A 27,126-nucleotide genomic window follows, 5' to 3' on the forward strand; every position below is an offset into this window, starting at 1 on the left:
GAGGGAAATTTAATCAAGGTTTTCAAAATCATGAATGGTTTTTGATAGAGTAAATAAAGAGTTTCCATTGGCAGGAGGGTCAGTAATCAGACGGCACAGATTTAAGGTGATTGGCAAAAGAACAAGGCGACATGAGGATGTTACTCAGCAGTGAGTTGTTGTGATCTGGAACGCGCTACCTGAAAGGGCAGTGGAAGCAGATTCAGTAGTAACTTTCAAAAGGGAATTGGAGAAATACTTGAAGGGAAAAAGTTTGCAGGGCTGTGGGGAAAGAGCACAGAAATGTGAAAAATTTATACAAAGGGGGTGGGATTAGTTGAACAGTTCTATCAAAGAGCTGGCACAGGAATGATGGCTGAAGAGTCTGCTTGTGTGTTTTATCATTCTGTTTCTATGATTGTAAGTGTGCATAAATCAGAAATAATACAATCATTGCTTGAAGAAAAGTAATTTGTGATTTTTTAACTCAGTTAAATTGAAGGAATTGAAAATGTTGAACTGCCCACACAAGCAGAGATAGGCTGCCTTTTCCAGAAAATCTTTCTCCACTTCACCTGCTCTCTGCTAAATGCTGCAAATTCAGGGTCATTGTAAACACACTGTTAATATGTTTTTGACCAACTAACCAGCAATTGTTAAAAAACAAAACATTAAGAGAAAACATTCCCAACCCGTTCAGAAAATCAATTTAATTGTATTGAAGCCAACAGCAAAAAATCCAGTCAACAGGACAAAAGTTTCATAGAATCACGGAGTGTTGTGAGATCCTGCCAAAATATAGGAGCTATTTATTTACAAGATACAGCCGAGGGAAGGCTCGGGATTCAGGCTTTATAAAAAAAAAACTCCATTTACAAAAAGATTTCCTACGATATGTATGTGTGCTGGCTGTAAGGACCTCCACACACAGGCACCAACTGGAGAATACAGCAGTGACAGTTTCCAAGACTTTTTCATCTGAACCCTGTTTATTTACTGTTCCAAAATAAAGTCTGGAGAGTAAATATGTGGATGTTCTACAAGCTGGACCCAAAGGAGGATTTACAAGTTGTTTACAGGGAGCAGCCACACTCTATGATCAGTGCTGGTCTGAACCTGCTTTGACTCTATACCAACATCAAACAGCTGTTAAATCAGAGCTCAATCTGAATCGAAAATGAAGTGACCTCCTCCGAGTCGCACTCCTCTTTGTTCAGGCTGACTCTGGCTGCATTTACACTGGAACTACTTTGTGCCAGGTGCTCAGTTCCACTGTGGACACAGCCGACAATCAGATGTGTGTTATCCTGCATTCATTCCCAGCCGATCAGAAACTAAGTTTGTGCATGCGCAAATAACTCCTACAGTTTAGTCTGTCAATTTGAACCTGAATTTCTCTCTATAGATGCACCATGATTAACAGACTCAGTCAACACTGGCTAATAACACAGCTGCTCTGCACCACGACAATAGGGAAGGTAAGCTGCCTGTATTCTTTAAGTATTATCAAACACAATCCTGTAATATACAGGAATGCACTTAAGCTAGAATCAGTTTATAAAAAGGAGAGTTGAATATGTACACACACACTGTATTGAGGGGCTACCAAGGGCACAGGCAGGAGTTTCACATGCATTAGATGCGATGCCAATATCGAGGCTGCCTCCTACACAAGGACTCAGCACAGCAACCATGTTATTGGGAGCTGGGGGTAAGTGACAGGGGGAGTAGTTTAACACAGCAAAACATAAATAAACCAGCAAGAGCCTGGGCCCTCTCTAAAAACCCTAGTTACACCTGGAAAACACAAGTATGCTGCTTAACATCCAGTAAGGGAGAAATTAGCGATTGGTTCTGTCCTGTTACAAAGGAAGCATAAAGGAGTCCTTGATTTTCAGCCATGCCCCAAGAATGAGCTGCCTGTGCTGGTGCAGGAGACAATGGTACAGTGCTGGTTTGAGGACACAGAAACACCTTTTCATGGACTATTGAGAGGTCATTTGCAGGCACCTTTCTTTGCCAGAGCTGGTAATAGATTTGATGTCCACAGCAAGCGTGAGGTATGTTTTGGAAGGTCTGTTTTTGTTGCAGCCGTGTTGCTCCCCAGACCCCTGTACATTTCCCTGCTCCCCTCTAGTCCATCCCCAACAGGTGTAAGCTCTGCTGTCCCTCACACGCCTGCTCCTCCACAGAAATCAACAGGCAAAAAAACAAAAAGGACCCCAATATGATTGAGAATTTCTGAGAATTCCTTGCAGCATCGCCGTGAGACTGGGGTTTGCTTTAATCCATGTTGAGAAAGCAGGGAGCCGGCAGCTTTCAGTGGGTTCCCTCATCCCACGCAGATTCGTTCAACTGTTTCAGCACCTTCCTGATCATTTTTTCTAATTCTTTCCTGGATTTCTGCTCCTCCTCCAGACTTTGTTTCATCCGTTTATTTTCCTAGGGGGAAAAAACCCATAAGGTACAGTTTTATCACAACTTGGCTGGGCCTCTAAAACTTGGTGAGCAATGTTATACGGTGTGAAACAGAAAAGCTCTGTTCCATTGTAATTCTGACCTGTTTTAGCTCCTGGACTTCATCCTTCAGTGCATAAACTGTGTCGACTAGACTCCTGGCAAGTAGCATAAACAGTTATCGGATTATTCAGAAAAATGACTGGCAGAGCCACAAGGTTTGAAACAGTTATGAATATGGACAGTTAGCAGAGTTGTGAAAACCGCAGAGGGAAAAGGCAGAATCCACTTTCCCCAGAACAGGAGCAAAGAGCTTGAGCATATCCATAAATCGCACGAGATCTAAACAGTGCACAACCTCAACCCCCAGTGTCCCCTCTCTCTGTGAGCACTGAGCTGAAATGCAAAGTACCTGCCACTCTTGACTCTGAACTACAAGATGATCTCCTTCATAACCTGTAAAATCTCTATTTCCCTCTTACACTGACCCAATCCTTTTTGATACTCCCTCATCATCACAATCCCCCTTTCTGCTTTTCTGTGTAACATATTCGATTTCCCATAGCTTTTATCCCTGTATATATTTTTTGGATATCATTTTCAAAGCCCATTTTTCTCTAAAGATTCCCTTTGTCTTCAGAATCTTTGCCTTTGGCATAGCTTTTTTGTCCCTTATCAGAATGCATTTAACCTGCATCTAATCCACCTCGTATTCAAATATCTCTCACTGCGGATCTGCCATTTAGAAAATGAGAATCCCATTTGCCTTTTCTTGTCTCCTTTCCTACCTGCACTCCCACATTTAAAAACCTGCATGCCTGTGCCCTGCATCTCTCTCTCTCTCTCTACTCTCGGTGTCTCCACGCTGCTGAATTAGTGGAGGTGTTAACTCTAGTACTGAACCATCTGCAAACAGAAAGTTGAAAGATAAATAGTACATTGTTATCTGGTTTTCAAATCCCTCCGTGGTCCCCCCCCTCCCTATCTCTGTAATCTCCTGCAGCCCCACAACCCTCCGAGATATCTGCGCTCCTCTAATTCTAGCCTCTTGTACATCCCCAATTTTCATCCTAAACTCTTGAATTCCCTCCCTAAACCTCTCCACCTCTCTCTCTCCTCCTTTAAGATGCTCCTTAAAACCCATCTCTTTGACCATGTTTTTTGGCCACCTGCCCTAATGTTTCCTTGTCTGGTTATTGTCTGGTCAGATTTGGTTCAATATAATTCCTCCTGTGAAGCACCTTCCAACGTTTTTCTGTATTAAAGATGCTATATAAACAGAAGCAGATGTTAACATATCACCCTTTCTGCAGATGACACTTTTATTCTGTGTGGTTTAAAATCAGGTCCTGAATAACATTAACAATGATGCAAGAATCTCTCTCTCTTCCCCTCTAGCTCCTGAGCACTCTTCAATAAAACAGTAGCCTATTCCCAGACACTTTGATTAAAGTCTATCCCCTGATGTCACAGATAAAGACCAAAGACTTTCGACACTGGTTTGACCCACTCTGAGGTTACATTTCATGCTCTTTAATTTAACAGAACTACGTTTAACGAGAAAGTTCACATCATAATGAATTGTGATTGGGAAAGTAAAGGCCGCTTACTTTTCCTCTATTACGGTTTGTCCATTACTCTTTGTTTCCTCCACAATTATTTTCTCCTCTTCCGGAAGCAAAACCTGTGGTGCCGACTCTTTCCGACAAACTGTAAGTGCAGGGCAGAAGTTTAAAATTCTCTTGAGTTTTTAATCCAGAGTAGTTAAACCACACACGGAGCAGGACGATCCCAAGTTCTATCCCCAGTCTGAGATAAGTTTGTTGCTCTTAGCCACGTTAGCGGTGGGGGTCCTAAAACTGAGCTCCGTGCCCCAGGTTGGGGGGTACAGAGGTCGGGGGGAGACAATCGACCAGGATTCCTGTTGCCGACTACTATTCAGCATCAGCCTGCTGGAACTGCTGATGTTGGAGGAGTACAAGACAGAACAGATTCAGTCATGATGCTCTCCACAGTCTAGCACCCGACTTGTCTGTTGTCACTCGGAGAACTGGAGGGTATCTGATAACAGTACAGCAATACGTCAGCATGGAGTTAGCACATGCAGGCTGAGAGGGCAGGAGGAGGGGAAAGAGAGAAAGATGGCACAGAAAAAAGCACTTCAACCAAGAGATTTAGAATCTCAAGGATAGAAGCAGGCCATTCAGTCAATCATGTTTGTGCCCGCTCTTTGAAAGAGCTATCCAATTAGACCCACTCCCTTGCTCGTGTTCAGTTAAATGTGTTTGTGATTAGAGGCATGGAACACGGTGACAGGATGAGAGCTGCTATTTTATAACATCACCCATCTCCGCCCCTGTCTCAGCTCATCTGCTGCTGAAACCCTCATTCATGCCTCTGTTGCCTTCAGACTCAACTATTCTAAAGCTCTCCTGGGCAGCCTCTCATCTTTCACTCTCTGCAAATGTGAGCTCATCCAAAGCTCTGCTGCCCGTGTCTTAAGCCACCGAGTCCCGTTCCCCTTTCACCCCTGTGTTCACTGACCTACACTGGCTCCCGGTCCAGCCATGCCTCGATTTTAAAATTCCTTGTGTTCCAATCCCTCCATGGTCTTGCCCCTCCCCATCTCTCTGCCCTCTGAGATCCCTGTGCTCCTCTAATTCCGGCCTCTTGCACTTCCCTGATTTTAATTGCTCCACCATTGGCAGCTGTTTGGGCCCGAAGCTCTGGAATTGCCTCCCTAAACCTCTCCACCTCTCAATGTCTCTTTCCTCCTTTAACACGCTCCTTAAAACCTACCTCTTTGACCAAGTTTTTGACCATCTGTCCAAATATCTCCTTACATGGCTCAGTGTCAAATTTTGTCTGATAACACTCCTGTGAAGCACCATGTTTCACTATGGTCAAGGTGTGATATTAATGCCAGTTGTTGTTGGTGTGTTTGATGAGTGGGACCTTGGCAATGGAGGCCATTAAGCAGGTCAGATTCAGGAATCGACTAATGATTTGCTGCATCTCAATAAACAAGTGTGACGCTGCAGCCCTGTTAATTGACCTTTGACGTGTCCAGGCCACAGACAGTCCAGTTCCCCTGCAATTCATAGATGTCCAAATACAGCCCAGACAGACTAGTCATATTCATGCTCAACATTCATGTTGGGTGGCGCAGTGGTTAGCACCGCAGCCTCACAGCTCCAGGGACCGGGTTCGATTCTGGGTACTGCCTGTGCGGAGTTTGCAAGTTCTCCCTGTAACCGCGTGGGTTTTCGCCCGGTGCTCCGGTTTCCTCCCAACGCCAAAGACTTGCAGGTGATAGGTAAATTGGCCATTATAAATTGCCCATTGTGTAGGTAGGTGGTAGGGAAATATGGGATTACTGTAGGATTAGTATAAATGGGTGCTTGTTGGTCGGCACAGGCTCGGTGGGCCGAAGGGCCTGTTTCAGTGCTGTATCTCTAAATAAATAAATAAATTTCGCAGGTGCTGGTTTGTCCTCTTGTTAATATTGTGGGCCTGGAGATTTGGAAAGGGTTGTTTGTGGTGCTCTTGCCTCATTGGCGGAAAAGTGTAAACAAAGGAACATAGGAAATAGGAGCAGGAGTAGGCCATTCAGCCCCTCGAGCCTGCTCTGCCATTCAGTTAGATCATGGCTGATCTACCTCAATGCCACTTTCCCACACTATCCCTATATCGCTTGATATCTTTAATATCTAGAAATTTCTGTCTTGAACATACTCAACAACTGAACATCCACAGCCCTCTGGGGCAGAGAATTCCAAAGATTCATCACCCTCTGAGTGAAGAAATTCCTCCACATCTCACTCCTAAATGGCCTGCCCCTTATCTGAGACTGTCTCCCCTGGTTCTAGAGCCCCCAGCCAGGGGAAACATCCTTCCTGCATCAACCCTGTCGAGTCCTGTAAGAATTTTGTATGCTTCAATGTGATCACCTCTCATTCTTCGAAACTACAGCACCAAGATCGTTTAGTATCAGCAGCCTGAAATATCTGGGAATTAAAGGAAACTGGGATTTACATCATATACCTGTCCTACAGGACATCGTGCTATAAACTTGCACGCTCACAATTTCAGGCAAGAGATCTTCAGCCAATCGAGCCCACCTCGCCACCTATCCATCCGTAGTACATTTCTAATAACCCTGAAAGCAAGCATACTGAGGGAAGTGCGAGTGGAAATTGCAGAGACACTGGCCATAATTTTCCAGTCTTCCTTAGACTCAGAGGTGGTGCCAGAGAACTGGAGAATTGCAAATGTTACACCCTTGTTCAAAAAAAAGTGTAAAGATAAGCCCAGCAACTACAGGCCAGTCAGTTTAACTTCAGTGGTGGGGAAACTTCTCAAAACAATAATTTGGGACCGTCACAGGGACAAAAGCGGATTATTAAGGAAAGCCAGCACAGATTTATTCAGGAAAAATCATGTTTAACTAACTTGCTGAAGTTTTTTGAGGAGGTAACAGAGAGGGTTGATGAGGGCAATGCTGTTGATGTGGTGTACATGGACTTTCAAAAGGCGTTTGATACAGTGCCACACAACAGACCTGTGAGAAAACCTGTAGCTCATGGAATAACAGGGATGGCAGCAACATGAATAGAGAATTGGCTGAGTGACAGGAAACAAAGAGTAGTGGTTAATGGATGTTTTTCATGCTGGAGGAAGATTTGTAATGGAGTTCCCCAGGGGTCAGTGTTGGGACCCTTGCTCTTTCTGATATGTATTAATGACCTAGACCTTGGTGTACAGGGCACAATTTCAAAATTTGTGGATGATACAAAACTTGGAAGCATTGTGAACTGTGAAGAGGATAGTGTAGAACTTCAAAAGGAAATAGACAAGTTGATGGAGTGGGCGGACGAGTGGCAGATGATGTTCAATGCAGAGAAATGTGAAGTGATTCATTTTGGTAAGAAGAACATCACAGAATCACAGAATAATACAGTGCAGAAGACGCCCTTTGGCCCATCGAGTCTGCACCGATGCATTAAAACACCTGACCTGTCTACCTAATCCCATTTGCCAGCACTTGGCCCATAGCCTTGAATGTTATGACGTGCCAAGTGCTCATCCAGGTACTTTTTAAAGGATGTGAGGCAACCTGCCTCTACCACCCTCCCAGGCAGGGCATTCCAGACCGTCACCACCCTCTGGGTAAAAAAGTTCTTCCTCAAATCTCCCGCCCCTCACCTTAGACATGTGACCTCTCGTAACTGACCCTTCAACTAAGGGGAACAGCTGCTCCCTATCCACCCTGTCCATGCCCCTCATAACCTTATACACCTCGATCAGGTCACCCCTCAGTCTTCTCTGCTCCAGCGAAAACAACCCAAGCCTATCCAACCTCTCTTCATAGCTTAAAATGTTCCATCCCAGGCAACATCCTGGTGAATCGCCTCTGCACCCCCTCCAGTGCAATCACATCCTTCCTATATTGTGGCGAGCAGAATTGCACACAGTACTCCAGCTGTGGCCTTACCAAAATTCTGTACAACTCCAGCATGACCTCCTTTCTTTTGTAATCTATGCCTCGATTGATAAAGGCAAGTGTCCCATATGCCTTTTTCACCACCCTATTAACCTGCCCTTCTGTCTTCAGAGATCTATGGACAAACACACCAAGGTCCCTTTGTTCTTCGGAACTTCCCAGTGTCAGGCCATTCATTGAATACCTCCTTGTCACATTACTCCTTCCAAAGTGTATCACCTCACACATTTCAGCGTTAAATTCCATCAGTCACTTTTCTGCCCATTTGACCATCTTGTCTATATCTTCCTGTAAACTAAGACACTCCACCTCACTGTTAACCACTCGGCCAATCTTTGTGTCATCTGCGAACTTACTGATCCTACCCCCCACATAGTCATCTATGTCGTTTATATAAATGACAAACAATAGGGGACCCAGCACAGATCCCTGTGGTACGCCACTGGACACTGGCTTCCAGTCACTAAAACAACCGTCTGTCATCACTCTCTGTCTCCTACAGCTCAGCCAATTTTGAATCCACCTTATCAAGTTACCCTGTATCCCATGTGCATTTGCTTTCTTGATAAGTCTCCCATCTGGGACCTTGTCAAAGGCTTTGCTGAAATCCATGTAAACTACATCAACTGCACTACCCTCATCTACACACCTGGTCACATGCTCAAAAAATTCAATCAAATTTGTTAGGCATGACCTCCCTCTGACAAAGCCATGCTGACTATTCCTAATCAAGTTTTGCCTCTCCAAGTGGAGACAGATTCTCTCCTTCAGAATTTTCTCCAATAGTTTCCCTACCACTGACATGAGACTCACTGGTCTGTAGTTCCCTGGCTTATCTCTACAACCTTTCTTAAATAGTGGGACCACATTAGCTGTTCTCCAGTCGTCTGGCACCTCCCCTGTGGCCAGAGAGGAATTAAAAATTAGGGTCAGAGCCCCTGCAATCTCCACCCTCACCTCCCACAGCATCCTGGGAAACAAATTGTCCGGACCTGAAGATTTGTCCACTTTTAAGCCTTCCAAAACCTCCAATACCTTGTCACTCCCTATGACAATTTGCTCAAGAACCTCACAGTCTCTCTCTCTAAGTTCCATATCTACATCCTCTCTCTCTTGGGTGAAGACAGATGTGAAGTATTCGTTCAACATCCTACCAATGTCCTCTGGCTCCACCCACAAATTTCCCCCTTGGTCCCTAACGGGTCCTACTCTTTCCCTGGTTATCCTCTTCCCATTGATAGACTTATAGAATATCTTGGGATTTTCCCTACTTTTACCAGCCAGAGCTTTCTCATATCCCCTCTTTGTTCTCGTAATTGCTTTCTTAAGCTCCATCCTACACTTTCTGTACTCCACTAATGCTTCCATTGATTTGCTCTCTTTGTATTTGCTAAAAGCCTCTCTTTTCCTTCTCATCGTACCCTGAATGTTTCTGGTCATCCATGGTTCTCTGGGCTTGTTGCTCCTACCTATTACCCTGGAGGGAACATGTTGGGCCTGTACCCTCCCCATTTCCTTTTTGAATGCCCCCCACTGCTCTTCTGTTGATTTCCCAACAAGTAACTCTTTCCAGTCTACCTTGGCCAGATCCTGCCTTATTTTACTAAAATTTGCTCTCCCCCAATCCAAAACCTTTTTTTGCAACTTGTCTATTTCTTTCTCCATAACAAGCTTAAATTGTACCATGTTGTGGTCGCTGTCACCAAAATGTCCCCCCACCAACACATGAACCACCTGTCCGGCTTCATTCCCCAGAATTAGATCCAGCACTGCACCCTCCCTTGTTGGATCCTCTACATATTGAGCTAAAAAGTTCTCCTGTATACATTTTAAGAACTCCACTCCATCTAAGCCCTTAACACGATGACTATCCCAATTAATGTTGGGAAAGTTGAAATCACTTAATATAATTACCCTATTATTTTTACACACCTCTGCAAATTGTGCACATATTTGCTCCTCAATTTCCCGCTGACTATCTGGGGGTCTATAATAAACACCTAGCAATGTGGCTGTGCCTTTTTTATTCCTAAACTCTACCCATAAACATGGAGAGACAATATAACATAAAGGGTACAACACTAAAGGAGATGCAGGAGCAGAGAGACCTGGGGGTATAAGTCATTGAAGGTGGCAGGACAGGTTGTGAGAGCGGTTAATAAAGCATACAGTATCCTGGGCTTTATTAATAGGGGCATAGAGTACAAGAGCAAAGAGGTTAAACTTGTATCAGACACTGGCTCGGCCTCAGCTGGCATATTGTGTCCAGTTCTGGGCTCTGCACTTGAGTAAAGACGTGACGGCATTGGAGAGAGTACAGAAAAGATTCATGAGAATGATTCCAGGAATGAGGAATTTCAGTTATGAAGAGAGATTGGAGAAGTTAGGACTGTTTTCTGTGAAGAGAAAGCTGAGAGGTGATTTGATAGAGGTATTCAAAATTACGAGGGGGCTGGACAGAGTGGATAGGGAAAAACTGTTCCCACTCGTGAAAGGATTGAAAACAAGGGGACACAGATTTAAAGTATTTGACAAAAGAAGCAAAAGCGACATGAGGAAAAACTTGCTCACACAGTGAGTGGTTAGAATCTGGAATGCACTGCCTGACAGTGTGGTGCAGGCAGGGTCAATCGAGGCATTCAAAAGGGAATTGGACAATTATATGAAAAGGAAGAATGTGCAAGGTTATGGGGAGAAGACAGGGGAATGGTACTAAGTGAATTGCTCTGAGAGCTAGTGCAGACGTGATGGGCTGAATGGCCTCCTTCTGCACTGTAGCAATTCTGTGATTCTGCAATTTCTTGACTTGAGGTGGTTCCTTTCTGAAACCCATTGAAAGTTCCATGTTCCATCAGACACCCAATGCATATCTGTAATCCATTCCACAAACTCACCGAGCTTTCAGTAATAAGCTTCTTCCTGCATTTCCTATTTTCTTTTGTTGTCCTTAACGTGTAAATCAGACCTTTGTGCTTAAATTCTGTACACGACAGAAATGTTTACTTGGATCCAATTTGTTTAAAGCCTTTCATATTGTGAAATTTCAATGATAGTCCCTTTTGGTATTCTCGTTTTAAACAGAAAAGACCTTGTTATTGTTCTCAGTTGAAATATGGAATAGGTATTTACTGGGCGACTACAATACAGCCCTGTTTTCTGTAGCACAGCATTGAATAGCATTGGCCATTAGTAAGACTTGCCCCTGTACCCTTCAGCTCGAAAAAAGAATTATTCCCTCAAAGCCACTGAAAGCGTGAGCTGATAACATCACAGCAAGGGAAACTGGGTACCTGGGAGCTGAGTGAACAGGACAAGTAACGGTTATCTCCTTAACCAATCAGATTGAAGGACTGTGAAATTAACAGCACAAGGACTGGGAAGGAGGGTAAACTGGAGTGGGTGAATACAATGTCAAATCAGGGGAAGAATGGAAAATAAGAGGTGAAGAAAGATTGGATTGAGAGAGAAAAGGACAAAAAAGACATTTTTAAAAGCTCCCTGAAAAATTCAAAATCTGAAAGAATGAGATTTCACACTTATAATAATTAATATTCAGAGCTAAAGAGACAGTCTGGCAGGAGTTAACACTGATTATGTTATTAAAAGGATAATGATACTGGAAATAATAAGACCTAACCTTCTGTGGCACATTTAATGCTCAAATGCAGCAAGTTCCTAAAAACACATGGGGAGACAAAGGGTAAGGTCCTGTTTCTGCCAAATTAATGGTTGAGTGGTGCAACCCAAACAGAAATCTTTGGATATTCACATTTCACAACACGCCTGTCTCCTGCCTGAAGTGACTGTACCATTTACCTGTAAATAACAGCCAGTGCCATTAGCCTTGCGGATATTTTGACAAAAAACTCTGGCCCAATACTGCATTTCCTGTAACTGGGCGGCACAGTGGCGCAGTGGTTAGCACCGCAGCCTCACAGCTCCAGGGACCCGGGTTCAATTCTGGGTACTGCCTGTGTGGAGTTTGCAAGTTCTCCCTGTGTCTGCGTGGGTTTCCTCCGGGTGCTCCGGTTTCCTCCCACAGCCAAAAGACTTGCAGGTTGATAGGTAAATTGGCCATTATAAATTGCCCCTAGTGTAGGTAGGTGGTAGGGGAATATAGGGACAGGTGAGGATGTGGTAGGAATATGGGATGAGTGTAGGATTAGTATAAATGGGTGGTTAATGGTCGGCACAGACTCGGTGGGCCGAAGGGCCTGGTTCAGTGCTGTATCTCTAAATAAAAAAAATAAAATTAAAATAAATAAATATGATCAATGTTCATAAGCTAAATATTGACCACTGTGTATCAAGTGTGGAGTATTTATCAAAATTTATGAAATGGAGCATGCTGGAATTGTATTCCATGTTTGAATACAGTTATAAACTTCAGCGAAGGAGCTGGAAGATTTACATTGAAAGCTCAGTGTCAGTATAAAGCAATTTCAGCTTTGCAGCAACACTAAAACTCAGTGTAAATCTGGAGCCAGACCTCAATTCGATTCTAGAGTGAAACGGAGAGTCCTGAAGTAGTTGGTTTTCACTTGGAGTGTTAATCCAGCATGCTGTTAAACCCAGATGGTGGTGTGCTCATTATTTTGCATCTACCTGAGCTGAGTGTAAATGTTTCAATTGCAGAGATGCTCTCCCCTTGCTATTCTCTACTCTAACTGTTGGGAGAGAGCTCTGTCCATACATGTATTCCCACTAAACAGGACAGTTAAAAGGTACAATCAGTGTCCGCTCAAACCCACATACCAGTAACTCAGTATGAATGTAACACTTACTGGCACTGTGTCCATAACTAGTGAGGAACTGATGGCAACAGGGAGTTTTTGTCACAGTTTGGCTGGCCAAAAAATATTGAAGAACCACTTACTGCTGCCACATTATATCGATAGACCACCAACCAGACCCCCGTCTCCTCCAGGATTACAGCAAGAGAAAATTAGTCAAATTCTGTAACCCTTCATCCTTCATTTATTACCACAAATTATAATATTTAGCGCCACTTATAAAATATAATTTTGTAGCTGCGCTGGTTTGGAGATTGAATGGGCAAGTGGGTTAAAAGCTTCTTCTATATTACAGCTGCTAATTGTAATTTTATTCACGCACTTCATATACGTATTGTAATTAAAAACAAGTAATTCATAGGTTTTTGAAAAATGCATCAGTGGAACACTAAAAAAAAACCTCAAAAACTAACTGCTTGGTCCACCGATAAACAGAATCAGAAATTAATACATCACTGCATCGTCACTTGCCTGAACTATGAGTCTGTTGTAGGTTTGCACTTGTGCAGTAAGCCTCTATGACTTTGAGTATCTGTGCATCTTCTTCCAGGGCTGCTGTACCTGTGGGAAACAAAGATTTAAAAATTCTGGTGGTTTCGTATGTCGAGATTCAAGACCTCAGAGTTGACCCAACAGTGCGTAGACAGTAACAAACACGCTGTTTCAAATCTATGCACATAGAACAAGGCTCATTCACAATTCTGGCACTTTAAAAATGATGTCAGATCTGCAGATGGCTGAATATTTACTCAGCTTAAATTACCAAAATGAGCACGTGTATCACTGAATTATCACATTGTTGTTTGTGGGACCTTGTGGCGCGTAACTCAGCTGCTACAATTGTCAGCCATGGCTCAGTAGGTAGCATTCTCACCTCTGAATCAGAAGGTTGTGGGTTCAGGACTCATGCCAGGACCTGAACAGAAAATTCTAGGCTGACACTCCAGAGCAGTACTGAGGGAGCGCCACACTGTCAGAGGGTCAGTACTGAAGGAGTGCTGCACTGTCGGAGGATCAGTACTGAGGGAGCGCCGCACTGTCGGAGGGTCAGTACTGGGGAGTGCTGCACTGTCGGAGGGACAGTACTGAGGGAGCGCCACACTGTCAGAGGGTCAGTACTGGGGAGTGCTGCACTGTCGGAGGGTCAGTACTGAGGGAATGCCGCACTATCGGAGGGTAAGTACTGAGGGAGCGCCGCACTGTCGGAGGGTCAGTACTGAGGGAGCGCCGCACTGTCGGAGGGTCAGTACTGAGGGAGCACCGCACTGTCGGAGGGTCAGTACTGAGGGAGCACCGCACTGTCGGAGGGTCAGTACTGAGGGAGCACCGCACTGTCAGAGGGTCAGTACTGAGGGAATGCCGCACTGTCAGAGGGTCAGTAGCGAGGGAGTACTGCACTGTCAGAGGGTCAGTAGCAAGGGAGTACTGCACTGTCAGAGGGTCAGTAGCGAGGGAGTGCTGCACTGTCAGAGGGTCAGTAGCAAGGGAGTACTGCACTGACAGAGGGTCAGTAGCGAGGGAGTGCTGCACTGTCAGAGGGTCAGTAGTGAGGGAGTGCTGCACTGTCAGAGGGTCAGTAGCGAGGGAGTACTGCACCGTCAGAGGGTCAGTAGCGAGGGAGTGCTGCACTGTCAGAGGGGCAGTAGCGAGGGAGTGCTGCACTGTCAGAGGGGCAGTAGCGAGGGAGTGCTGCACTGTCAGAGGGTCAGTAGCGAGGGAGCACCACCTTGACGGAGGGTCAGAACTGAAGGAGCGTCGCACTGTCGGAGGGTCAGTACATCTGATGGAGTGCTGCTCTGTTGGAGGGGTGGGACATCTGCCCTCTCAGATGGATGTAAAGACTCCATGACAATATTTGAGAGAGGAGCAGGGGAGTTCTCCCCGGTGTCCTGGACAATATTTATCCCTCAATCAACATCACAAAAAACTGACCATCTGTCATTCTCACATTGCTGTTTCTGGGTTCTTGCTGTGCACAAATTGGCTGCTGTGTTTCCTACATTACAGCAGTGACTTTACATCAAAAGTACTTCATTGGCTGCCAAGGGATTTGGTACATCCTGAGGATGTGATAGGTGCTACAGAAATGCAAGTCCTTACTTTCTTCAATGTATCAGAATTCCCATCATTTTGTGTTGCAACAGAAAAGCTACAAAATGTTGTCCATTTACTATAAATTTTGGATTGAGAATATATCGTATTTTTCAATGATTGCCTCACGACATGCTGCCTGAGACACGTATGCGTTTCACAGAGTATGCAGTATTATTGAGTTACACAGACCAAAGGAAGCAGACAGAGTACATTAGATGCTTCAAGACATTACCACAAAGCCCTAAATGTTATATATAGCTCCTCAGTAACCTCTAGAAATCAGTTCAAAGACTTAAAGAGAAAGGTTCATTAAAACATCTTCACTGCAAATCGTTATGTGGAAAAAGTACAACTGAAAATAAATTTCTTGATGTTCATTTAAATCGCATTGCATTTCATTTTTGTTAAGGTTTCAATGTTGCTGTATCCTTATTTGTGACAGATATCAATCAGAACAACAGAACCTTTACACAGTCCTTGGAAACTGGAATAATTATTCTGGAGCTTTGATCCTGACTTCAAACCTCTGCTGCACTCTTTATATGAATTAATGAAGTAACAAAATATTTTAGATTGTATTGGTTCAGTTCTCCAGTCCATATCAGACAAACTTTGTATACAAGAGTGTTTGCTGCACATCAGTCTCACCAAAATCAAAGCCCATCTGACTATATTTTTAAAATTCATTTTCATGGGATGTGGGCGTCGCTGGCCAGGCCAGCATTTATTGCCCATCCCTAATTGCCCTTGAGAAGGTGGTGGCGAACTGCCTTCTTGAATCATTGCAGTCCATGTGAGGTGGGTACACCCACAGTGCTGTTAGGGAGGGAGTATGTAAACACTGGTCTCACAGATTACAACCCGTCCAATTAAACACAAATCTCCAGCTCACACCTTTAAAAACTACCTCAATAGATATTACATAAGAAAATAACAAATAGGAGTCAGTCACTCAGCCGCTTGAGCCTGTTCACCATTCAATAAGAGCATGGCTGGTTTTCTACCTCAATTCCATCTTCCTGCACTATCCCCATATCCCTTAATCCCCCTTAGAATTAAAAAATCTGCCAAACTCAGCCTTGATTATACTCAATGACTGAGCATCCACAGCTCTCTGGGATAGAGAATTCCAAAGATTCACAACACTCAGTGAAGAAATTTCTCCTCATCTCAGTCCTAAATGATCAATGTCATATCCTGTGACTGTGCCCCAATGTTCTAGATTCCCCAGCCAGGAGAAACATTTTCTCAGCACCTACCATGTCAAGCCCCTTAAGAACTTCATATATTTCAATGAGATCACCTCTCATTCTTCAAAAATCTAGGAAATATTCGCCTACTCTATTCATACACCATTCGCTTTCCCAATTGCTTGCTTACCTGCATGTTAACTTGCTGTGATTATTAGAATTTGCCTGACAATATAATTAAAAGGAACAGTAATTATGCAATTGAATAATGCTACTCCAGTGCAGAATGGGATGGAGTGTGGGTGTGCAGTCATTAGTTAAGGAAAGCTGAAGCAGCTTAAGGAGGCAAAAGATCCCCTAAAAATTTCTGCCTCTGCGGAGTGTTTCTGTGATTGGTCTGAGGTCCTGCCAGTTCAGGAGATCCGATCTGTTCAGCTGCTCTCCTGTGACAGCGAGTGACTCCCTTTCTCCCACCAACTGCATTCATGCATTCTTGTTAATAATCGCTCTTTGTCGATGATTAAAAATGCTGTTTTTTTTGTGGCTGTTTTTCAAGTTCAATTTTTAGCGTCAAAAGTCAGAGAGGGGACAAAAATCAATGCTCTCCGCAAAAAATTCCAAGGGAATTTGGTGAAAATAGTTTTTTCTTTGGAACTCTGGCAAATTTCAAGAAAACTAAGCACTAGAAAAAGGCAGCACAAATCCATATTGTACTGAAATCCAGTTCATGCTGATATTAAACCAAAATCAATTTTTATAACAAACCATCAGAGTATTCCCTCTCTGAATAGTTGTGTATCCTGAGACATTCTGCAGTTTGTCAAATCAAACAGCAAAGATATGGGGTTAAAATTTATGGTAAACAATGGCGTCCACCCACGTGGACTGCATGTCACGGAGCCACCGCCGGCTCATTTAAATGGCAGGGGCGGACCGCCCACCCGGTGACGTGGAGGGGGCAGGCTTTCTCTTCCCGGCAATGGCAACAGCCGCCTTTGCACAGGCAGTGACGCCATTTTTAAAGGGCTTCGAGCACTTCCATTTAATTTAAATATTTAAAGAGCCCCTCTCTCACCCCACCCCCAATAACCATGCAATGCATTACTTGCCCTCTCCCTCCCCAAAACACTTCCCCTGCCCACCTGACCTTTCGCACCCACCCCCCCCAAAGTAGAAGCCTGTTATCCGACCCGAACCTGACGGGACCCGAGAACCTGTGACAGGTTCGGGTCGGGTCAGGCCCACCTTCAGGCTGTGGCTTTCGGGCTCGGGTCGGGTCGGGTCGGGCCAGATACACACGGTAGGTGCTCTGCTGATAAGTATTAAAAGTAAAAAACTTACCTGAGCTGGGAGTCCGGGAGGAAACTGAGTCTGCACAGTGAGCAAGTGACGTCACTATGACGTCATCACGCATGCGCGGCAGCTTCGTGGAGGTTCCGAGTTGGGAGGTAAGTAAATGGATGGCCGGGTCGGGCTCGAGTCGGGTCGGGTCCACATGGTTCGGTCGGGTTTGGGTCCGGTTTGTTTTCCCGACCTAAAGTAGGCCTCTACCCCAAAGTTCATAAACTGTGCACTGTAACCCTTCCCACGTCCCTTACACCAATCAGATGAGTTTAACCCTCTCCACCCTCTCCCGCATTGGAGAGATTCCCTGCTCCGCACTCCTCACCAGCGTTCCACCTCAGTTCCCCAGAAGGGGATCCGAAGGCGCAGGTGTACCGGCCACCGGCACCAATATCACTCCGGGATGGATGGCGTTAATTCAGGTATTAACATGAATTTACATATTGAAATTGGGCTCCCGTTGCCGAGCGGCAGGGAGCTGCCATGAGGCCTTGCCGCCGTCAGCAATATGAGGCTGGGCCGTCCTGGTGTGGAGGTTGTGGCAGGCCTCTCCGAGAGGCATTTTCCACCCCCCCCACCACCCCCCACCATGCCCCCCGACGTTGGGGGGGGGGGGGGGGGTCTGTAAAATTCAGCCCAAGATGTGGTGGGTAAAATCTACCTGATATTTTTGCTTATAAACATGACCAGTAAATTTAACATTAAATATTAGCAGAAGTTAAATACCCTGGCTGCACTGTAACAGCCTATTAGTTTACTCCCACATGCCAAATGTATGATTAATTTCCTGACTTAGCGTCATAGAGTTATACAGCACAGAACCAGGCCCTTCGGCCCATCGTGTATGTGCTGGCCATCAAGCACCTATCTATTCTAATCCAATTTTCCAGCACTTGGCCCGTAGCCTTGTATGCTCTGGCGTTTCAACTGCTCATCTGAATACTTATAAATGTTGTGAGGGTTCCCGCCTCTACCACCCTTCCAGGCAGTGTGTTCCAGATTCCAACCACCCTCTGGGTGAAAAAATTTTTCCTCAAATCCCCTTTCAACCTCCTGCCCCTTACCTTAAATCTATGCCCCCTGGTTATTGACCCCTCCGCTAAGGGAAAAGTTTCTTCCTATAGATCCTATGAATGCCCCCCAATTTTGTATACCTCAATCAGGTCCCCCCTCAGTCTTCTCTGCTCAAAGGAAAACAATCCCAGCCTATCCAGTCTCTCTTCATAGCTGAAATGCTGCAGCCCAGGCAACATCCTGGTGAATCTCCTCTGCACCCTCTCCAGCGCAGTCACATCCTTCCTATAGTGTGGTGCCCAGAACTGTACACAGTACTCTAGCTGTGGCCTAACTAGCGTTTTATACAGCTCCTTGCTCTTATATTCTATGGTGCGGCTGATAAAAGCAAGTATCCCATATGCCTTCCTAACCACCTTATCTACCTATGCTGTTGCCTTCAGTGATCTATGGACAAGTACACCAAGGTCCCTCTGACCTTCTGCACTTCCTAGGGTCCGACCATCCATTGTATATTCCCTTGCCTTGTTAGTCCTCCCAAAATGCATCACCTCACACTTTTCAGGATTAAATTCCATTTGCCACAGCTCCGCCCATCTTACCAGCCCATCTATATCATCCTGTAATCTAAGGCTTTCCTCCTCACTATTTACAACACCACCAATTTTCGTGTCATCTGCGAACATATTCATCATACCTCCTATATTCACGTCTGACAAAAACAGGACTGAGATTCACCCAGACTATTCTAGTGACAGCACTGATACAGTCAGGATTTCACAGGGAAGATAAAGGAAAATATCTGCTTTTGCTGATCCAACAATTCCACAAAATCTGGAACTTTACAAATAGGAATGGTAAAAATCAGATTTTAATGATTCCTTCAAGAGACAACTTGCATTTCTATAGCGGCTTTCCCATCCTCAAAAAATCCCAAACTGTTTCACAGTCAATGAAGTGTAGTCACTGTTGTAATGTCGGAACCATCGCAGCCAATTTGCACATGGCAAGATCCCAAAACTGATCCTCCAAGAGTGCAGCACTCCCTCAGTACTGACCCTCTGACAGTGCAGCGCTCCCTCAGTACTGACCCTCTGACAGTGCAGCACTCCCTCAGTAATGACCCTCTGACAGTGCAGCACTCCCTCAGTACTGACCCTCTGACAGTGCAGCACTCCCTCAGTACTGACCCTCTAACAGTGCAGCACTCCCTCAGTACTGACCCTCCGACAGTGCAGCACTCCCTCAGTACTGACCCTCCGACAGTGTAGCACTCCCTCAGTACTGACCCTCCGACAGTGCTGCACCCCCTCAGTACTGACCCTCCAACAGTGCAGCACTCCCTCAGTACTGACCCTCCGACAGTGCAGGGCATCCTCAGACTGACCCTCCGACAGTGTAGCCCTCCCTCAGCACTGACCCTCCGACAGTGCAGCATTCCCTCAGTACTGACCCTCCGACAGTGCAGCATTCCCTCAGTACTGACCCTCCGACAGTGTAGCCCTCCCTCAGCACTGACCCTCCGACAGTGCAGCATTCCCTCAGTACTGACCCTCCGACAGTGCAGCATTCCCTCAGTACTGACCCTCCGACAGTGCAGCACTCCCTCAGTACTACACTGAAAGTGTCAATCATGAAATATGAGACCCTACTAACTCAGGTGATATTTAATAGTACATTCCTTTCCTATTGTAACTTCATTTGTTTATTGGGAAGAGCCTCTTTCAGCTTTGTATTAAAATCCAGATATAGCAAATTGGTTTACACTGTTACACAAAGTTTACTGGAGGGATCAGCTTACTTTTCCGCAGAATGAACTCATCCTCTGATGTTTTCCTTTCAGTCTTTCTCTTGGTTAGGAACTTCTTCACCGCTTTGGGACTTTTACTGGAGTCCTGCATGATAGGACACCAGCCAAGAGTTGGTTACAATCATTGTTTTTTTTAAGCAGTGCAAAATATTTTCTTCAAACAATTCAGTTTGATAAAAATTCAGAAGCAGACATGCCAGAGCTCGTGCTGCACTGGTTAGTTGCAACATTGGGAGATCACACACGTTTCTGCATCTACAGTTTAGTCAGAAGAACCATGTTGGTCTCAGTTACTGGAAGAAGATTAAGTGCAGTTTATGTACGAATTTTACGAATGTATTAAATGCATTAAGGTAAGCAAGTGAAGGAAGGTGACAAGGCAGCAAATGTACTGTGGCATCGCAGGCAAGCACACAACAAGACAAACTAGGAGAAAAGTCACTCATCTACCCCTTACCTTTAAAATATAAGACATCCTCTACAATGTATCAAATGGGGAAAGAAAGATAAGATGAAAGTGAAAGAAAATAATTGATGATTGATTATATGAAAAGTTCATTCACTATAATAGATTATTAAAGTACCATCTATATTAGTGTTAATTATCAGTCCACCATTCAAGTCATTTTGATTAGTCTAAAAGGTTATTAATCATGCAAGTAAATGTAGTCATAGTATCATGCACATTTAAGATCACCTCTGTCATAAATAACTGTTAAAAAAGCAGCAAATGTTATCCAGGGATCAATATTTAACACATGGGGTAGAGAGGGGATCATTACAAAATAGACTTCAAGTAATTGTGGTGGATCAACAATGTGGTTTGGGGTACTTCAACCTGACCCATACAGGACCAATATAACAACTAACAGGTTACGTTATATTTATCTTTAAAACACTGTGCCTTGCACACAGAACACGTACCTCCTTACAACCTAATGCAGCTGAAGGCTTTAGCGGGGGTGCTGGTCTCAGGCAGCTCAGAGTCCAAGGCCTGGGGACTTTGGGAGGTTCCAAGGGGCCTCGGTTTTGCACTGCTGGGCTGTAAGACTGGGGAGGTGAGTAAGCGAGGGGTTGATGTGACGGAGTCGCTGGAGGCTGCTTACTCTCCCCGTGCTGCTGGGTGGGAATGAGACGGAAACAGGTTTTTCTCTTTAGTTACTTAGAAATTGTGTATCAAGAGTTTCACTGATTTCAGTAGCATCTGGAAATTCGGGAGCAGTTGTAACTTCACAAAAGCTGCTTCAGAAGTAAAATCTTATAGAATGACACAGAACAGAAGGCAGCCATTCGGCTCATCGTGCCTGTACTGGCTCTCTGAAGGGTTTTCCAATTAGTCCCACTCCCTGCTCTTACCCATTTCCCTGCAAATTTTCCTTTTCAAGTATTTCTCCAATTCCCTTTTGAAAGTTATTATTGAATCTGCTTCCACCGCCCTTTCAGGCAGCGCGTTCCAGATCACAACAACTCACTACATTTTGTTAACAAGTCTACTATGTAGCACATTATCAAACGCCTTTTGAAAGTCCCGCCCAACAACCTGGAACTAAAGCAAAATACTGCGGAAATCTGAAATGTTAACTATTTCTCTCTTCACGGATACTGTCTCACCCAATGAGTATGTCCAACAATCTACAATTCTGTTTCGTTGGGCAATTTGGCAAAGTTTTCAGGGTCTCCCAAAACATTCCTTTCTTGAAATTAATGGCCAGGCACCAGATGGATCTCGACTGGAAAGGGGATAAGAATTCACCCTTAACCTGCTGAGCTTCAGACTGTTACTGACACATTGCAGAGAATTACATGGAATGTACAGCACAAAAACAGGCCATTCGGTTCATGCCAGTGTTTATGCTCCACGTGATCGGCATATCCTCCAATTCCTTTCTCCCTGATGTGTTTATCTAGCTTTCCTGATGGCTTTGCTCTTCAGCACAGACAGCGACAATTTAAATCTGGGGCGAAACAAATGTTTCTCAATACATTAATGGTCGTGAAATGTCATCACTGAACGTAGCAAGTCGGTAGGGGCTGATTTTCTGGACTCTCCTGCCTCTGTCCTGCAAGCTGTCTCTCCCACTGAAGCTAATCCTGGGGACTCTGAACTTACACCCAGAACCATTTTGACGTCTGATATTTTGACCATTGTGTAGTGCCCTCAATCTCAAACTGCAGCAACAGGTGGGAGGTAGATCTGGGGGTTCCCATTGATGAAGAAATGTAGGAGAATTTGCTAATTTCTGACAGTCGACCATTGTGCACTGATCCCAACAGATACAGAACATGTGATGATAATGGTACCACCACATTCCTAAAATGATCCCCAAAAAATTTTGTATCTGCTCCTCAAATATTTAAAATCCTGGCAACAATATCAGCTTGCATTTATCGAGTGCCTTTAACATTGGAAAATTCTGGATTTGTTGATTCAGGTCGACAGACAGATTGATCAGGATTCAAATGACTGCCTCCAACAGAAAGTAAAATTAACATCTGTTCAGCCTTCCATTAAACAGGAAAGTCACATCAATATTCACAACACCAATATGGTACATAGGATACTTTAAAAGGATTTTTAAAAAGGTTAATCTGGTATACACTAAACACTTACAAATCACAAGAATGTTACTATTGTCTTAACAAAGAGAAAGGTTAAATGTATAATATAACAACTGCAAACATTTTCACCTTATAACTAGTTAACTATCTTTGTAAGCAGGTTAGGTGCCAGTCAGCAATAGTAGTCTTTACAGTCCATGCACTCTACAAATAATAGGGAAATGATCAGATCCTTACTGGCTGTGATGTGGTGGGCAGTGGTTTTGTGCTTGTACTTCCAGGCACTGTGCCTTTGGTTAACATCAGGAGATTTTCTACCCAGTCATGCAGCTCCTGACTGCTATTACAGGACACCTGAATCCGTTCAATCATGTTACCTGTGTTGCAAATGTAAAACATTTCTCAAGTATTTTCCTCCATGAAAAGGTTTCATTATCATTTTATTTCTTAAACAGAACTAATTTTCATATGCAGACATGCTGTAATATCTACAGGGTCAGCCTTCATTCAGTGGGTAGTACTCTCTCACTTGTGAGTCAGATTTCCACTTGAGATCTGAACACAGCACTGAGGGAGTGCTGCACTGTCGGAGGGCCAGTACTGAGGGAGTGCTGCACTGTCGGAGGGCCAGTACTGAGGGAGTGCTGCACTGTCGGAGGGTCAGTACTGAGGGAGTGCGACACTGTCGGAGGGTAGGCACTGAGGGAGGGCCACACTGTCGGAGGTGTGATTACTGAGGGAGCGCTGCACTGTTGGAGGATCAGTACTGAGGGAGTGCTGCACTGTCAGAGGTGTCGGTACTGAGGGAGTGCTGCACTGTCGGAGGGTCAGTACTGAGGGAGGGTCGCACTGTTGGAGGTGTCAGTACCGAGGGAGCGCTGCACTGTCAGAGGGACATAACTGAGGGAGTGCTGTACTGTCGGAGGGTCAGTACTGAGGGAGTGCTGCACTGTCTGAGTGTCAGTACTGAGGGAGCACTGCACTGTCGGAGGGCAAGTACTGAGGGAGCGTTGAGCTGTCAGAGGCAGTACGAGGGAGTGCTGCACTGTCAGAGGGTCAATACTGAGGGAGCGCTGCGCTGTCTGAGGGTCAGTACTGAGGGAGTGCTGCACCGTCAGAGGGTCAGTACTGAAGGAGGGCCACACTGTCAGAGGGTCAGTACTGAGGGAGGGCCTAACTGTCAGAGGGTCAGTACTGAGGGAGTGCTGCACTGTCGGAGGGTCAGTACTGAGGCAGTGCTGCACTGTCAGAGGGTCAGTACTGAGGGAGCACTGCACTGTCAGAGGGTCAGTACTGAGGGAGGGCTCCACTGTCAGAGGGTCAGTACTGAGGGAGTGCTGCACTGTCGGAGGGTCAGTACTGAGGGAGTGCTACACTGTCGGAGGGTAGGTACTGAGGGAGGGCCACACTGTCGGAGGTGTGATTACTGAGGGAGCGCTGCACTGTCAGAGGTCAGTACTGAGGGAGTGCTGCACTGTCAGAGGGTCAGCACTGAAGGAGTGCTGCACTGTCAGAGGGTCAGTACTGAGGGAGTGCTGCACTCAGAGGGTCAGTACTGAGGGAGTGCTGCACTGTCAGAGGGTCAGCACTGAAGGAGTGCAGCACTGTCAGAGGGTCAGCACTGAAGGAGTGCTGCACTGTCAGAGGGTCAGTACTGAGGGAGTGCTGCACCGTCAGAGGGTCAGCACTGAAGGAGTGCTGCACTGTCAGAGGGTCAGTACCGAGGGAGTGCTGCACTGTCAGAGGGTCAGTACTAAGGAGTCGCTGCACTGTCAGAGGGTCAGTACTGAGGCAGTGCTGCACTGTCGGAGGGTCAGTACTGAGGCAGTGCTGCACTGTCAGAGGGTCAGTACTGAGGGAGTGCTGCACTGTCAGAGGGTCAGCACTGAAGGAGTGCTGCACTGTCAGAGGGTCAGTACTGAGGGAGTGCTGCACTGTCAGAGGGTCAGCACTGAGGGAGTGCTGCACTGTCAGAGGGTCAGCACTGAGGGAGTGCTGCACTGTCAGAGGGTCAGCACTGAGGGAGTGCTGCACTGTCAGAGGGTCAGTACTGAGGGAGCGCTGCACCATCAGAGGGTCAGCACTGAGGCAGTGCTGCACTGTCAGAGGGTCAGTACTGAGGAGTCGCTGCACTGTCAGAGGGTCAGTACTGAGTGAGTGCTGCACTGTCGGAGAGTCAGTACTGAGGGAGTGCTGCACTGTCAGAGGGTCAGTACTGAGGGAGTGCTGCACTGTCGGAGGGTCAGTACTGAGGGAGTGCTGCACTGTCAGAGGGTCAGTACTGAGGGAGTGCTGCACTGTCGGAGGGTCAGTACTGAGGGAGCGCTGCACTGTCGGAGGGTCAGTACTGAGGGAGTGCTGCACTGTCAGAGGGTCAGTACTGAGGGAGTGCTGCACTGTCGGAGGGTCAGTACTGAGGGAGTGCTGCACTGTCGGAGGGTCAGTACTGAGGGAGCGCTGCACTGTCGGAGGGTCAGTACTGAGGGAGTGCTGCACTGTCAGAGGGTCAGTACTGAGGGAGTGCTGCACTGTCGGAGGGTCAGTACTGAGGGAGGGCTGAACTGTCGGAGGTGCCAGTACTGAGGGAGCGCTGCACTGTCAGAGGTGCTGTCTTTCAGATGCGACATTAAACCAAGACCCCGCCTGTCCTCTCAGATGGATGTAAAAGATCCCATCGCACTTTATTTTTCAAATTGAAGAGAATTTTCCTGTTGTCGTGGCCAAATCGACCTTCAATTCCACCAAAATAAACTGATTAACACATCTCAATGTTGTGCACAAAATGGTCGCTCCGTTTATATAAAAGCAATATACTGCAGATGCTGGAAATCTGAAATAAAAACAGAAAGTGCCGGAAATACTCAGCAGGTCTAGCAGTATCTGTGGAGAGAGAAACAGAGTTAACGTTTCAGGTCTGTGACCTTTCATCAGAATAGACGTGAAACGTTAACCCTGCTTCTCTCTCCACAGTTCCTGGTCGCTACATATGTCTCTTCATCAAGTACAAACCTGTAATTTCAAAGGCATGATGAAAGCTTTCACTCTCCTCTAACTTTGCTACAGTCATTCCTGTCAATGGCAACTTTCCCTGCAGTAGAAAAAAAAGATGTTACAACTTTCACCATGGAGCAATCTTTCAATTTGATGAACTCTAATTTAGCTTGCACGCAAACAATGTCAAGTGCAATATATATCAAAATGTTAAAGAGGGTGGAATGAACTTCCAGTTACTGTGATCTCACAACACCTATAAATTTAGTTTTTCCTCACCTGATAAATAAAGCCACTCATCCGTGGGCTTGCAGACAGCATGAGCAGGACAGTGGGGAACAGCATGAAGTATCTTTCATCCTTCTCCTAAGATTGGATTCACAATAACTATTAGTTTGGCAGATTAACAAATCTCCTGTTATTTAATCTGGATTTTAACATTATGCAATAGTACCCAATTGTTGATTTTGCAAACAGACAGGACGGGACAGCTCTGACAGTTAAACGAATCCTTAAGAGCTTGTTTGGAAAATACTTCCAAAGAGTATTTAATGAGGTAAGAATTCAGAGTTCTAAAATCCACACTGGCTTTTTCCCAAAACATCCCCGTGTACTGGTCAAAAGTTGAACACATCAGTGATTATTTACAGTTAATTCACATTATAAAATAATACACAAAAGCTTGAGCGGGAATAAAGCTCTGCAAAGGAAAAATAAATAAGGTCAACGTCACTATTTGGCAGGTTTCACCCAACTGCAGCAACACATCTGCCTCACTGATCTGGAGAGAGACTGGTTGGCTGTGGGCTAGCAGCATTGTTTTGTTCAGCTGCAGCACTTGTGGAATTATACACAGGAAGAGCAGGACGCCATGCAGCCCTCAAGCCTGCTCCACCATTCAATGTGATCATGGCTGATCAGTATCTTAATTCCATCCACCCTCACTGACTGCCTATCCTCTTACATTCTTGTGTCGCAAAAATCTATTGATCTCAGATTTAACATTATTAATTGAGCTCCAGCATCTACAGCTTTTTATGGAAGAGAGTTCCAAACTTCTCCCACCCTTTGTGTCCGGAGGTGTTTCTTAACTTCTCTCCTGAATGGCCTGGTTCTGATTTTAAGATTATGTCCCCGTATCCTAGACGTCCCCACCATCAGAAAACACTTCTATTAACCCCATCAGACACAATGCACACAATCTCACTGCAACAGGACAGATATTAACATTCAAATTACAATACCACCTTTCTTTTAAGGCTACTGTTCTGCCAAGACTAAGTAATCTCTCAAATTGGTCACTTGTTAGAATGATACTGCTCAAAGTAAGACACCTTCCAGTGAGAATATTGAAGTTGCTTAGTAGAGAGTGAGAGGGGTTTGGATTCGTTC

At 45.2% G+C, this 27,126-nt stretch overlaps 1 protein-coding gene across 5 annotated transcripts in view; it reads right to left on the bottom strand.

Moving 5' to 3' along the window:
* Window positions 1-674: 674 nt before the first annotated feature.
* The window catches only part of LOC137377470 (rho guanine nucleotide exchange factor 6-like), a 272,593-nt gene continuing 246,141 nt past the window's right edge, over window positions 675-27,126 (bottom strand). For 3 of the 5 annotated variants that reach the window (XM_068047087.1, XM_068047083.1, XM_068047088.1), the window contains 10 exons: window positions 26,014-26,100; window positions 25,753-25,831; window positions 22,981-23,120; window positions 21,109-21,303; window positions 20,642-20,662; window positions 20,176-20,269; window positions 13,204-13,293; window positions 4,047-4,146; window positions 2,540-2,594; window positions 675-2,421 (listed from right to left, as the gene is read on the bottom strand). In XM_068047087.1, the coding sequence (XP_067903188.1) occupies window positions 2,299-2,421; window positions 2,540-2,594; window positions 4,047-4,146; window positions 13,204-13,293; window positions 20,176-20,269; window positions 20,642-20,662; window positions 21,109-21,303; window positions 22,981-23,120; window positions 25,753-25,831; window positions 26,014-26,100 (984 nt within the window). In that variant the 3' untranslated portion in view covers window positions 675-2,298. The remainder of the gene's footprint in view (window positions 2,422-2,539; window positions 2,595-4,046; window positions 4,147-13,203; window positions 13,294-20,175; window positions 20,270-20,641; window positions 20,663-21,108; window positions 21,304-22,980; window positions 23,121-25,752; window positions 25,832-26,013; window positions 26,101-27,126) is intronic. The other 2 variants (XM_068047084.1, XM_068047085.1) reach the window with 2 other exon arrangements.

Source organism: Heterodontus francisci, chromosome 15, assembly GCF_036365525.1.
Source record: "Heterodontus francisci isolate sHetFra1 chromosome 15, sHetFra1.hap1, whole genome shotgun sequence".
Lineage (NCBI taxonomy): Eukaryota > Metazoa > Chordata > Chondrichthyes > Heterodontiformes > Heterodontidae > Heterodontus > Heterodontus francisci.